A 13,548-nucleotide genomic window follows, 5' to 3' on the forward strand; every position below is an offset into this window, starting at 1 on the left:
ACAATAGTAGACTGTTACAATAAAATCTAAACCAATACTTTAGTGTATTAGTGAAACAATTCGTCTGCAGTTGTGTTTTGTTTGGCTGTCATTTTTACTCTCTCTCTATCTTGTTTGTTTGCTGTTTTACTGCTGTTTGCTTTCTGCTTTTATTTCTTTTGTTTTTTTTTGTTGTACAACTTTTTCCTTTTTTGTTCATTTCATGAAGCAAAACGATAAATTTCCTCATACCGTTTTGTATACTAATCGACTTTCTGTGCGTTTCCTTTTGTTTGTAACAGTTCCGTCAACACTAACCTTTCCTTTCTCTCATCCCTTTGTCCGCCCTTGGCTTTAATGTCTTTCGTGCTTCTCTGTGGCAAAAGTGTATTGTTTCACCAGAACAATTCCTTTCCATTTCCTTACAATATAATCACATTAAAAACTAACAGTGAAAAACATTTATATTCTTTGTCGAGCTGGCTGGCAGAACGTTACATTTGTTTAGTATGAGTAGTGTGTTGAGTGAGTTTAGTGTGAGTGTATGTTGGTTGTGTATCTGTGTTGTGTAGCTGTTAATATTACATTTTTCCCCTCTCGCGTTCTCTCTCTCTCTCTCTTTCTCTCTCTCTCTCTCTCTGTACAGTTTGTTTGCAGATTAAAAAGAAATTTTCTTCTTTATACGATCAATGTTTTCCTTTCAGTTTCACTCTTATTTCTTTACGTCGGTTATTTCTTTCTTGTGTTTGTTTGTGTTTTCATCCTTTTCTTCTTCTTTTGCTTGCAATCAGTTAAAACTTGTGCACTTTTCTTGTTTGCTCTTCATTTTCTTAAGCACTGTTACACACATAACCGTTAGCATTAGCGTGGTTTGGCGCTTCGGGCGCATTAAATGTACGTTCCATTTATGGTTTTATGGTTTGCGTTCTGCACATACAATATAACGTTTGCTTAATAATGCATTAATAATTATAATAATTGTATAATATACACTTTCGATAATTCCATTTATAAATATATCCATACTATCGCAATACGATGCGCGCACGCACGCACACACAGATCACTAAAATCACACAATACACAATGCAGCGTAAGTGAGGAGCTTAAAAAGTCTGCCATAGACACTCGAATCCCCCTGGCCAGGGGTGGGGATCGTGTGCCCGTTGGCAACACGGTAAGAAACGAGCGAAAGCTGACCCTCGTGTCGGTTTGTGTGCGTGTTTTTGTGTGTTAGTGAGTACGTAAGTGAACGATTGAGTACTTAGTTTTAATGGTGAATCAACACAAAAAAATGAGGGAAAAAACATTTCCACTAACCTAATGCATAACACTGAACGATCAACGTAATTGACAAGTAAACGACTAGCTTTTAGTAGTGGAAAAAAAAAACAAAACCAGATAAAAAACAACTTACAAAACATGTATAAGTTTTGTGTGTGCAGTTGAAAACCAGTTTCAAACATTGCACCCAAGTCGCTTACAATTGTCTAATTAATTTACTAACAGCGAGTGGAGCTTTACAGCTGATTACGAGCTGCTTAAACGACTAAACGAAAACTTATCGTTGATCCGTCTCAAACGTCAACGTAAAAGGGAAAGAATGGTAGGCTTTGCTTGTACTGCTTTCCTAGTGGCTGGTAGAGTAGGCCATGTCTTTACAGTGTCTTACAAACAAATGCTTTTTTGTTTAGTTAAACTAACAAGCGTTTGTTAAGTAAGAGGAATAAAAATCACACACACAAACAAAATGTTTAATAGGAATTGTACCTCATTAAAGCGTTAAATAATGCTCATTATTGTAACTAGCCGTGTTTAAGTAAATATGAATCGATTGAAAAACGATTTAATGTGTGCGCGTGTGAGCCAAAAACGAGTAAAATGCATCTGCATCGAGAGAACTTACGCGCTAACTATTAATGGCGTGTTTTGCACACGAAACAAAGAATCTTCCACTATGTACCAACAAACAGCCAAAGAAGAGACAAAATTTTGTTTCATGTGCCATTGTTGTTTTCGTCTTTTCCTTTTTGCAAGAGTCCATTTCATTTTCGTTTCCATGTTTCTTTTTTATCTCTTGTTTGTGTAGGTGTTTGTTTGCTTTTTCATTGGATTGTCATTGAGTATTACTTTTTTAATATTATTTACCATTTCGCTTTCTGTGTTCGTTCGGTGGAAGGCTTGATTTCTTTATTTTTCTTGCACTTTCCCTCTTCATTGTTGCTCGTTCTCTCGCCTTCCATCGTTCTTGTTCCGTTCACACTGTTGCTTTTTCTGTGTTGTCATTATTCGGTTTGGCTGTTTACGTTGCTAAGATAAAATAGCATTTCGAAGACTTTTTGGAGTCACTCGCCTTCCCAGCGATAAAAACTAATTTGGCATCGTTTTGTTTCATATCTGTTTCTGTTCCATGACCAGCCAGACAAAATGGGGAACATAACCACTAAACGTACGTACACAGACACCGACACCGTCGTCCGGAAACAGGGCGGTCAACGTTCGTCAACGTTACATCGTACTATTTTGCGCATTTACTTTTTAAAGATATACAAGGTACACAACACGTTTTCGTAAGGTTGAATTTCCACCAAGCGTCACACATCGTACACTGTACACAACACTAGCCAGTACGGTTTATGCACCGTTTTGCTCGTGCATTGGTTTGTTTCGTTTCGAAGTTACGGTTTAAAAGTGTTTGTTTTCTTCTTCCTCAGCTACCCATTTCCTTTGCGGTGATTTACTGCGATCTTATAGACTGTTTTGCTGTTCACCTTGCTCCGTGCCTTTCGCATTTCGGTACGGATTTCTTAAGAGCCATGTGTTTGTTTGTTTGCCTTAAATACACTTGCAGTAAGGTTTTGTTTGTTTTTATCATAAATTTCTTCTAGAAAACTGATATGTATTAACTTCTATTATCTCAATTTCATTCGCTTCGTGCAGTTCAGTGTATGTCTTGTTTCGTTTTGCTTTGTTCTAATGTTTACCGTTTTCGTTCTGAGTTGTTTTGTGCTTTAGACCGATGGGATATTTGTATCTCCATTTTGACAAAATTAGGGCTTTTATTCCGCATTCCTTTACAGAGCATCATGTGTCTATAGGGTCACAACAGAGGATATAGTATAAAGAGGCGTTACCACACATCACACCACCGGGATGTTTTTGTACGAAATCTTAATCTGTATTTGTAAATGTTATACACGCACACACCCACACACCCACACACACACACACACACCTTAGAGTTAGAGTAAGAATGGTAGAAAAACCGAAACGAAACAATTTCCTTTCAGGAGGTAACTTCTAAACATGCCTTTAGCACCCGAAAAGTAAGTGTACGTGTAAACGAGCCTTATCCTTTCCACAATTCTCCATTAACATACGCGCCTTAACATCTCCGCCTTTAGACAGATATAGCTTAAAATTGTTCTAGAACCACACAAACAGCATAAAAACGAACGCATTCAGTATCCAGTAGCACAGCAAAGATTGAGTGTGTGTGTGTGTGTATGTATTGAGCATTCCTGCGGTTCGTTTCGTGGTTTCGTTTGCATTTTTGTGTTAATTCGTTTAAAAATCACAACGCAGAGTATTTGATTTTGCCATCGTTCGCTGTACACATACACCTTACCACAGCTTACACACATACACATACTCGCCACTAACAGTTTTTTGTTTTGTTTGATTTTTGTTTAATGCCTTTCGTTTGTCACTAAACGGCCACCATCTTGGAGCATCGGTGTGAGTGTATGGAACTAATCGTTCACACACGTACAAGGTATGTCCCTAAACGAATGCACCTATAGGATCGATCACTCAATTTCTCTTTAACATGTCATTTAAAAAATAAAATACAATTGAGCATATTTGAGCATTTGAGCAGATGGTAAAGTTCACCGGATTGATTGTCACATAAAAAGAAGAAATGTAAATTATAACTTTAAAAAACCCTAAAACAATTGCTATGGATTGTTGAGCAATGTGAGCTATCTTTTGGATCGTTTAGGCAAACGGCAAGTTGTTGAATATCACATTTTGTAAAAGTTGATCTAATACGAAAAAATAACGAATCGACAGTGCCTCACTGTAATCGTGACGATGAGCAATCAAGTTCAAGCCAAGGCTACACTAACACTACCGCAAGCCTTTTTAGTTTGGCATTTAATCTGTTCTAAACAAACAAAAACATATACTAATTTGAGCGTTTCGTTAAATTTGTGCCAGTTTTGTAGTGATCACTTTGTAGTTGTGGACATTCCGTAGTATCCCCCTGTTCAACTGTATAATGTCCTCATCGGTTCTTACACACGTGTATGTCGCGGGATTACTATTACCAAATGGGGCAGAGTGGTTTGTGTTGCTAGTTCGAAAATCTTTCGAAAGTTTACGAATAATGAAGGTTTGGAGATGGATGGATGTAGAAAAATAAATGTATTTAACACCAAAAAGGACACTGATCGCGATCATCCATCGTAAGTGAAAAATGTCAGACCACGACAGACAGGAGAGACACTAACTGGCAAGGGGAGCTAGTGAGTATCTTTGTGAGTAATGTATTTGTGGGCGCGTGTATGTGTGGGCATGAAGATAGAAGTTTTGTTTTTAGTCGACCCTGTTATCAATGCGTAAATCACGTATGTTACTTTCGTTTTGCCCTCCTTCTAGCACGCGTTTTCTGTCATGAATTATTTGTATATATAACAACGATCGAGTTAATCTCTCCTTGTGCTAGAAATGATCGGTGCTGTCTTGTGTGTGTGTGTTTTTTTTTGTTTGTTTCAGTAGTTTTTTAAGCACTTTTACTCGTCCATTTCGCTCTGTTCTGCTAATCTATTTTGCATCGTACCACATTGTTTTTACCATTATCCATTTACTTACAATTTAATCATTTATAGAATTAAGAACATTGATCAACACTTAAGTTCTAGATACAACCATGTTTCAAGTTTACGGTTTTCTGTTTTTTTTTTTATGTTTACCAACCACTTTCTACACACATCTGTTTTAGTAAAACTTAGTAATTTGTTAGGAAATAGATGCATCGCACAACTACTTTGTATTTGCTTACCTTATTTTTCTAGCGCACCGCTGCACCTTTCACTGCTATTTTCGAATTATGTCTTTTTTCCTTTTGTTTTGCTTTAACAAAGTGCTTCTTCGGGGTGCTTTTTTCCTGCTCCTCTGTCGTTTCGCGCTGCTTAACGATCTGCGCGTGAAAAGGAATCGTTTTATCGTGACAACAGCACACACGCGCGTGTAACAAATCCATTGGCAACGTTATTCTTATGATTGTGATTGTGACGTAGGAAGAGGGATTTTTTTCTCGCGTTTTGTTTTTGATAATACTGGGAAAACGTGTTGGCCACCGTTCTTCTTTGCCTATTTGCTGGAAACGTTGACGCTAGCAGCACTACAATTGCTTGGGCTAAGGGGTGCAGTTTGGGTGCCCGATAGAAGAAAAAATAAAAAACAGTGGGAATTTAAAGGGTCCGGTTCGATAACATAAATCGTTCACTGTCTTGTTGCTTCCATTCTTTTGCGTATCCTTTTACAGTGCTCGGTGTGCGGGAATAGGCAACAACAAAAAAAAAAACGATTAAATGTGTCTTTTCCTATAACGCTTGCTGGATAGCACTTAAGCCTATTAAAAACACTTGCTCGTTTTTACTTTGTGCTGTTTTGTGCGTGCCTGTGTGAATGCAACAATGAATGCACATTTGTGTGGCGGTTTGGTACAATGTTTCGAACAAAACACAGACCTATGTCTCTATGTACAATGAGCGACAGGAGGTGCGTGTGCGTGTGTCGGTGCAATCCTGTAAAAAGTTATGATCGTTTTTCTACAATTAAACATCGATACAAGCCGGCATTTTGTTTTGCAACCATTGGCCATTTTGCGACAACCTTACGATTTACATTACGTTAAGTGTGTGTGTGTGTGTGGGGGGGGGGGGGGGGGGGCTTTTGTGTTGAGCAGTTTTTTTTCTTCAAATTTACGACTAGAGTAGAAAGATTCAACAACGAAAAAACTCACTTGTGTACAAAAAACACACACGTACCTTACAACCTACCATCATCATGCTACCGATCGCCATCTTACACATTTTTGTCCGTTGTTGCTTAGTTGTAGCCTATTGTAGAGAGCTTAGCTAGTGTCACGGTGCTTTTGTTTTGTTTTGTTTTTTTTTTGTAAGAGAGATTTTAAAGTTCTTCACTTTCGATTCACACCGCTGGCACCGATTAGTGCCCATAAGGTTAGGTAAAGTCCCGCGGTTTAGGAGGACATTTGCTTGGAAGTTACATAATTTGACCTGGTATTTTCACAGTACTTACACAACTACAACGGGTGTTAGGCATTCGGGTGCCATCATCATCATCATCATCATCATTATCATCAATTTTTTACTCTCTTTCCTTAGAACAGCTTAGTGCAACGATTTTACTGCAGATTTATCTTGAGCTCTCTCTCCCTCTTTCTCTCTTTCTGAGTTATCTGCTTTGCTGCTTCCACATTATTGTGATTTGCTTCGGTAATTTGTAGCTTTAACAACCTTTCGTTAGTTAAGTTTAAAGTTTCTCAGTGTTGCTTTCTCCATTTTCTTTCCTCTAAACTCCTCCTTAACGTCCTTACAGTTTTCGCTTCACTTGCTTGAAACGGTGGTGGGAAACGGTGAGACGCGTTTCAGTGTGTTTTGGCTGTGGCGGGACACCTCACCCGTACTGGGGGGGCCATCACTTTTTCTTGTGTTACATGTTGTTTGTTTTTTTGTTTGGCAAAAAGATTGTCTAGCTGCGTGTTCTCCATTGTTTTTTGTTGTTGTGGGAGCTTCATGTCGTCACGGTTGCCATGGAGATGTGTTTGTTTGTTGGCTCACTTCGTCACTGTTAGCTGCAGTTGCGTGCTTTCCTCTGCGTGCATTTCTTGCTTTTCATTATCTTGCTGTTGGCGTTGTTGCTGCTGTTGCTGTTGCTGCTGCAACTGTTGCTGGTGCAGCTGTAGTTGGTGCTGCAGCTGATCGCTTGCATCCTGCGGCCGGTGTGATTTCATGTGAGCGCTTCGGCTTTTTACCTTATTGAATACCCTTTGGTTGGTGGAACGATGGGCATCAAAGGGTCGTCGACGGGAAGGAAAAGACATGGAATGATACAGATAGCAATTAATCGACGTTCAAGATGGTCAGGGCTGTGGAAGTTGTTGAGAGTGGATTCGTTCGGGTTTGTTGCTGTTAGTTGAGTGAAGTCGTTTGAGTTTGTTCACTACGGCTCTAGAAGCGGGACGCAAGACAGACACACACATTGACGTAAGAAGCAGATTCTTTCTAGTAGCTCGCCTGGTAAAATACAACACAGTATGAACACTAGGGGTTAGCAGTAAGATAAAGATGGCGATAGTAAGAGAATGTAGTGGTGAAAGTGGTAGTAGGCGTTAGTGAGTAGTATCTAGCAGATAGCAGCAGTTAATATAGGAGTTTATAGTGTAGTGTTGTGATTCATGAATCTGATTATCTGATTCATTGAACTGCATGAATACCGTTGAAACTGTAGATGCGAAGATTCATGATTCCTCAAACACTTATAAATCCTCAAAGGTCTATAAAAACTTGAAGGTTTTAGCATCCTCAAAATTTCATACATCTTCAAAGTTTCTTCAATCTTCAAGGAATTCATGAATCCTCACAGAATTGCTTTACTGCTCATTCGTATCGATGATTTTTTTTTCAAAAGATTCTTTACTCACAACACTAAGCAAGTGGGCTAGTAAGTAGGGGATGGTTTCGTTAGAAGCAGAATCTTCAGTTCGATCGTCTGTTTTCGTTATGGCACAGGTGAACAGCAAGCATTTGAAGAGGAAAGAGGGAATAGAATCAGAGGACGTTCCTCTGTGGGAAGTACTATGTAAGCGCTCAGGTGTTACCCAGAATGCTCGTTTTAAAGCACAGTATGGTTTGCTCGAGAACACAACAGACAGCACATAAACACATCTACACACACCCATACATTCTCTCTCTCTCTCTTATTCTCTCACACACGCTCACACACAACATATACGCATATTGCATTGACGAGAAGAAAATGGAAGCAAAGATTCAGTAGAAACCGTTGGAAATGGATTCCCGTAACAGCAGAAAATAGATAAGGGCGGATAGAACACTCATATAAGAGGGAGACACATCCTTAACATTCAATCATTGATAGTGTAGTGAAGCAGCTACTTCCACAGGAGAGAGTTACTTAGATTATGCTAAATTTAATTCTCATTACATCGTTTTACAAAACTGCCTCCAAACAGATCAGTAAGCTAGAGAAGAGTGATAGATAGTGATAGTACGATAAGCTAGATGTGACATACGCATACAGTCATGCGAGCAGCACACTCTAAACAGCTGAATGCCTTCTGTATGATTGCTTTCGCCCTCCAATTACTATGAGTACTATTGTTCTGTTGTTGTGCAGGTGCAGTTGAATACTGTGTGTCAATTTGTTAAACTGGACCCAAAACGCACACTCATACACACACATACGCGCGTACATACACATACATTCTAGTAGAAAACAGAGTTGAGCTGATGCAACTGATAAGAGATGGGCGCTTCCGCGGACAAACTTTTGCTGTCGGTGTTCTGGAGATGTTGGGCCAAAGAGCCGAGCGGACACCGACCGAATCCTTTCGTTAACTTACACGTTTAGAATTGGATTAAAAGATTTTACTACTTCCTGGCTTTCGTAAGAGGTGCACAAAACAAAAGGCGATAAAACCGAGGAAATTGAAAGGAAAGGTTAGGTATTTCTAGTTCTTGGAGAAATCCGGAAGGTATCTTCCGGTATCTAAGGTACGGTAATTAGATCGTTGTTGTCGTAAACTAGTAGCAAAGGAAAAAGGAAGCAACTAAACACTAAAAAGCACCAATAAAAATGTTAACTGGATTGGCCATATCCTCCAACCTCCACCAAAACACTTGAAGGGACCGGTTTGACCAGCGCGGAATTGTAGGGCGCCCTTTACTTGCACAACAACCTAAGATTTGCCAAACTGTTGTTTATCGTTGTGTTCTGTGCTGTTTGAATATTTTGTTCCGAGGGTTTTTTTTTATATTCTGTTGAGTTGAGTGAAGTTTGTTGGTTACGGTTTATTTCGTAAAACGAGCATTTATGGGGTGATCTTACTTGCCGCACACCTTGCAGGGATAGTCATCCTTTGTCGGTATGTGGTTAGGGTTAATGGGGTTACCGGCGGCACTCAAAAAATTACCATTTTGAACTGTGCTGTGGCTACGCCCGATGCAGTGTATGCGGATGTGACCGTGGAGGGCCGCTTTGGACGAGAAGCTCTGCAGAGAAGGAAGAGATGGGGGAGAGAGCGATAAGAGAGAGATAAGTACAGGGATGGGTAAATAAAAAAAATACCCGAGGATAATAAGGATCTTGTCAGTAGTTAATCTATTTTTGAGAGCTTGTAGATGAGATAATTCGCCAAAGAACTTAAACCGTTGTTAACCCTAGCCAATGACATTTTGTGTTAGTTATTTATTTATTTATTTATTTATATTTCCATGATGACGGCTTATTATCGACACCGTAGTGTCGAGTGGTGTACAATTTTACAAGGCATTACCTCCTTGCAATTTGCCTTATCCCGGGCATGCTCGATTGTGTTGGTTTTTGGCGTATGTCTATGATGTTTGTCGGTTTGTCTATCGTTGTTGTAAGTGTTATGTCTGTTCTATTGTTTAACTCAAAGGTTAAATGGTATAAAATTTGATCGTAGCACTACAAAGTACTAGGCGTCTCCATTATTTTGGGTATCTGCATTAACTACTGGGCGTCTCCATTAAATTTAATGTTTTCGTCAACTACTGGGCGTCTCCATTATTTAGTAAAATGTCGTTTCGACGAAAGAAATTCTTTTGGCTATCACAATTTGTTGTTTTAGACATTCAAGATATAATTTCCAAAATATTTGATGATGAGGAAAAATGATAACGATAATTAAAGGATTTTCTTTGTTGAAAACAGTCTGTTTGATCACACGTGTAATTGTACGTTTGTTAGTTAGATAAATATGAAAATATCTTCAGATGTAATGTAACTTTTAGTATTATGCAAGTTAGGAGTGAAATATATGCTAGAAAGATAATATCGTCTATGTTAGAGTGGTTAAAATCATCGATGAAAGAGAACGTACCGCTGAACAGTCAGGAACTTCGCAAACATGCGGTCGGACATCGCTGGGAGTGCTGACGGAGTGGCCATTTTGCTGAACCGACTGAACGGGCTGGTGTGATCTCGGCAGTGTCGTCACGGTGTTCGCATTGGCCGTATAGTCCAAATGATCCAGCAGTAGATCCTCGACCGGTGGCGGTGGAGCCGGCGGTGACGGAGTAGGCGATGGAGATCCATGCAACCCAGTGTACTTCGGTCCAGCAAGACTGGCCGTCGTGCCTTTGTAGTCGATTCCAAGCTTCTTCCAGAAGTAGTACATCTGCACACAATCAGCAGTCGATTTGCCGGGCAGCAGATCGCGTGCGATGCGGTAGAAGTCCTTGCCGTACTCCTCCAGGCCCTGTATGAGCTGCTCGATCTCGTCGGCCGTCCAGCGGCGATGTAGCGTGGCGGGTGGGCCCTGCAACATACCGAGTATGGCCTGGTGTATCTCGCCGTTCGCTTCGAGTAGCGCACGCAGCGCATTTTCCTCCGAGTGGCATCCCAACGGCGCGGCGGACGAACGGGCGAGCTCGATGAAGCGTTGCACTTGTCGCTCGTTCGGGGTTAACGCCGGATCCCAGAGCCGCTGGGCCTGTTGCGCAGCGTGAAACTGCTGCAGTCCACCGTAGACCGGACGAGTACATTCGGGTACGGTGGCTTGATAGTCCGGGCCGAGATTAATGCGCGGCCGTATCGGTAAGGGAGGCTCGGAAAAGATGTCACTCGTGCTGTCCATCGTGGAGTCAAGATCCACATCCGCAGCACCTGTTGAGCGAGCATGAGTTACGTTGGTGTACAGCCCGGTAGTTCCGATGCGCTCAGGGTTTAGCATCGGCGAAGGGGTATAGTGTAAGGCCGGCAGGAGCGAAGTGGTGGATCGACGCAGTTTGGACAGATAGATTGTGGGTTTGCGCTGGCCAATGGGATGGCTGGACACGCTTACCGAACCAGCGGACGATGTCTGGGAACGCTTGCGAGGCCACACTGGCCCTCCGGAGCTGGTACTGCCTAAGAGCGCGTGCTGCAGCTTGGGCGAAGCTACCGACGATAGCGACAGTGAGGATGACGACGAAGAAGAGGAACAGCTGTGTGAGGACAGACTGCTCGGACTGAGAAACACACTGTCCGCGTCCTTTGGCATGGGGTCGGTTTGTACCGTGAGGGGAACCTTATTCGCGTCACCTCCGAACGTGGCCGATTCGACGTCGGAGGGCTTCGATTTTTTGGCACTGGGAGGCATGCATTGATTGATTGCGCCAACAGCTGTTTGCTGCTGTTGTTGCAATAGTTGTTGCTGCTGCTGCTGCTGTTGTTGCTGCAATTGCTGCTGTTGCTGCTGGAGTTGTTGCTGATGTTGCTGCAGTTGCTGTTGCTGGGCGGCTTGGCTCTGTTCGAAGAGAAACTTCTGGTGCTGCCGGTGGGCAAAGTCTTTCGGCGAGGAGGACAGCAACGGATCGTCCGAGTTGGGCATCATTTGTGACTGCAGCGAGGAAAGGCCATTCAGGTAGTACAGATCGATGTCACCCTCCGACACGCCAATGTCATCGTCGTCATCGTTGGGTAGTACCTCTTCGAGCGCCTCCTTAACCTGCGCCGCCGACGACATGGTGGCGGAGAAGAAAGCATTCGACAGCGGCGAGGAAGCGTTGCGTGTCTCCTCGATAAACACCTGCGCGTCGTCGAGAAAGTCCAGATTCATCTTGGACGTCACGCCATCGACCGAGGTGGGCTTTGATTCGGCGAAAAAGCTATCCTCCGTCTTGAACAGCTCCGAACAGTGCTCATCCAGCAGGTGTTTGTTCGCTCGGAACAGGTCGTGGTTTTCATCGAGCAGCTCGTGCTTGAGCGCAAGTATCTTCTCGCGGTCGGACACCTTCGCCTCGTCGTCCTTCGGTTCGGTCTTGAAGAAGCCATCGTCGAGGAAACTTTGCGCCCCCCGCTTGTCATCGAAGAAGGAACCCGCGTCGGTGAAGTGGCGCGAGTCGTCCAGGAAAGGCGATGCCTGCGCTACCGCCTCGTGTGAAGCCGGCGGTGTTGGATAGGCCAGTGGTGAGGGAAGCGGTGACAGATGAGGACCGGACGGGGATGACTGTAGCAGATTGGTGGTGGAAGATGTCGTTCCGCCGTTCACTTCGCCGGACGTTGCTGTGCCACCGTACAGCACGCTGAAGTCCTTACCGTGCAGGGCCCCAAACTCGGCCAGTCCCTCCGGCAAAGGAGAGTCTAGGACGGCCTGTATTTGACGCGACGGTGCAAAGCCCTGATCGCTGATGGAGCCGTAATCGGAGAGAGCGATCTCGTCGAGCGGTTCGGTAGAGTTGGAGTCTTGCAACAGTTGAATCGGGTCGACGGCCTGCAGTAGCATGGCCGTATCGCTTACGCTGTACACATCACCATCGCCGAAGTCGGTGGAGTAGGCCAACGTGAACACATCGCCTGGTGCTGAGGATGGAGTTTGCGATATGGTGAGCGATAGGGGAGTGCCATCGTTGGTGGGATTCGCCATCAGACTCGTGCCGGCGATCGTGGGCGACATCTTTGGCGTGGTGGACAGTGTTGCACCGGGCAGCACGGTCACGGTCCGACAGTTGGCGGATGTGATCAGCTGGGCCGTGGTGTGGTTAGCAATCGCCGTGGAGGTGATCGTTGGATTGATCGCAGGTTGCGCGAGCGATAACACTGCGGAGGTGGTGTCCCCTGTGGAGGCCGCCCGTTTCACCGCCACCTTGGTGCCGCGCTTGAGCAGTTCGATTAAGGTGGCATCCTTCAGCTCGGTACCGGCCACCGTGGTAGTGCTGCCGGTGCCTGCTGCCAATCCATTGATCGTTATCGAAGGCGCGGACGAAGTGCTGATGGATTGTGGTGAGCTGGTAACATTGATTAGCGTCGCTTTGGAGTGCAGCGTGGCGGTGTTGATGATCTGCGTCGTACCGTTGGACGTGGAGACGATCGCTACCGTGCTCGGTTTCGGTGAGAGGAATGCTTCGTTGGCGTCGATCAGCCGACGGGCGGTTAGCGGTGGTGCCGGCACGACGAATGAGCCCTTCAATAAGAGATTCTATCATTACCAAAACGCGCGGTGGCACGAAACGGTACACCAAAGAAAGATACGACACATTAGGGCAACGGAACGGAAAAGAAACGAAACAATAAATGCATCACATCACATACAAACGGGAGGGATTGCTGCAGTAAGGTAAACGATTGCAAAACAGGGTTTTCAACGATTGTAGGATTGCAGGGTTTTATGGCATTTTATTCCCATCTTCAGCGCGATGCTATTATGTTTGGGTTTGCAATTGATTACAGTAGATGGTGTTGATAAGTTCAGCAGAACTATAGAGCATCCGTCGAATGATGTGGCTGGCA

At 43.4% G+C, this 13,548-nt stretch overlaps 1 protein-coding gene across 1 annotated transcript in view; it reads right to left on the reverse strand.

The window, feature by feature from the left end:
- Positions 1–6,139: 6,139 nt before the first annotated feature.
- Positions 6,140–13,548, reverse strand: part of LOC128310517 (serine-rich adhesin for platelets) — a 125,350-nt gene continuing 117,941 nt past the window's right edge. The window contains exons 8-10 of the mRNA XM_053047173.1: positions 10,160–13,237; positions 9,142–9,305; positions 6,140–7,058 (exon numbers count right to left, since the gene is read on the reverse strand). Coding sequence (XP_052903133.1) covers positions 6,848–7,058; positions 9,142–9,305; positions 10,160–13,237 — 3,453 coding nt within the window. The 3' untranslated portion in view covers positions 6,140–6,847. The remainder of the gene's footprint in view (positions 7,059–9,141; positions 9,306–10,159; positions 13,238–13,548) is intronic.

This window comes from Anopheles moucheti, chromosome 2 (assembly GCF_943734755.1).
Source record: "Anopheles moucheti chromosome 2, idAnoMoucSN_F20_07, whole genome shotgun sequence".
Classification (NCBI taxonomy): domain Eukaryota; kingdom Metazoa; phylum Arthropoda; class Insecta; order Diptera; family Culicidae; genus Anopheles; species Anopheles moucheti.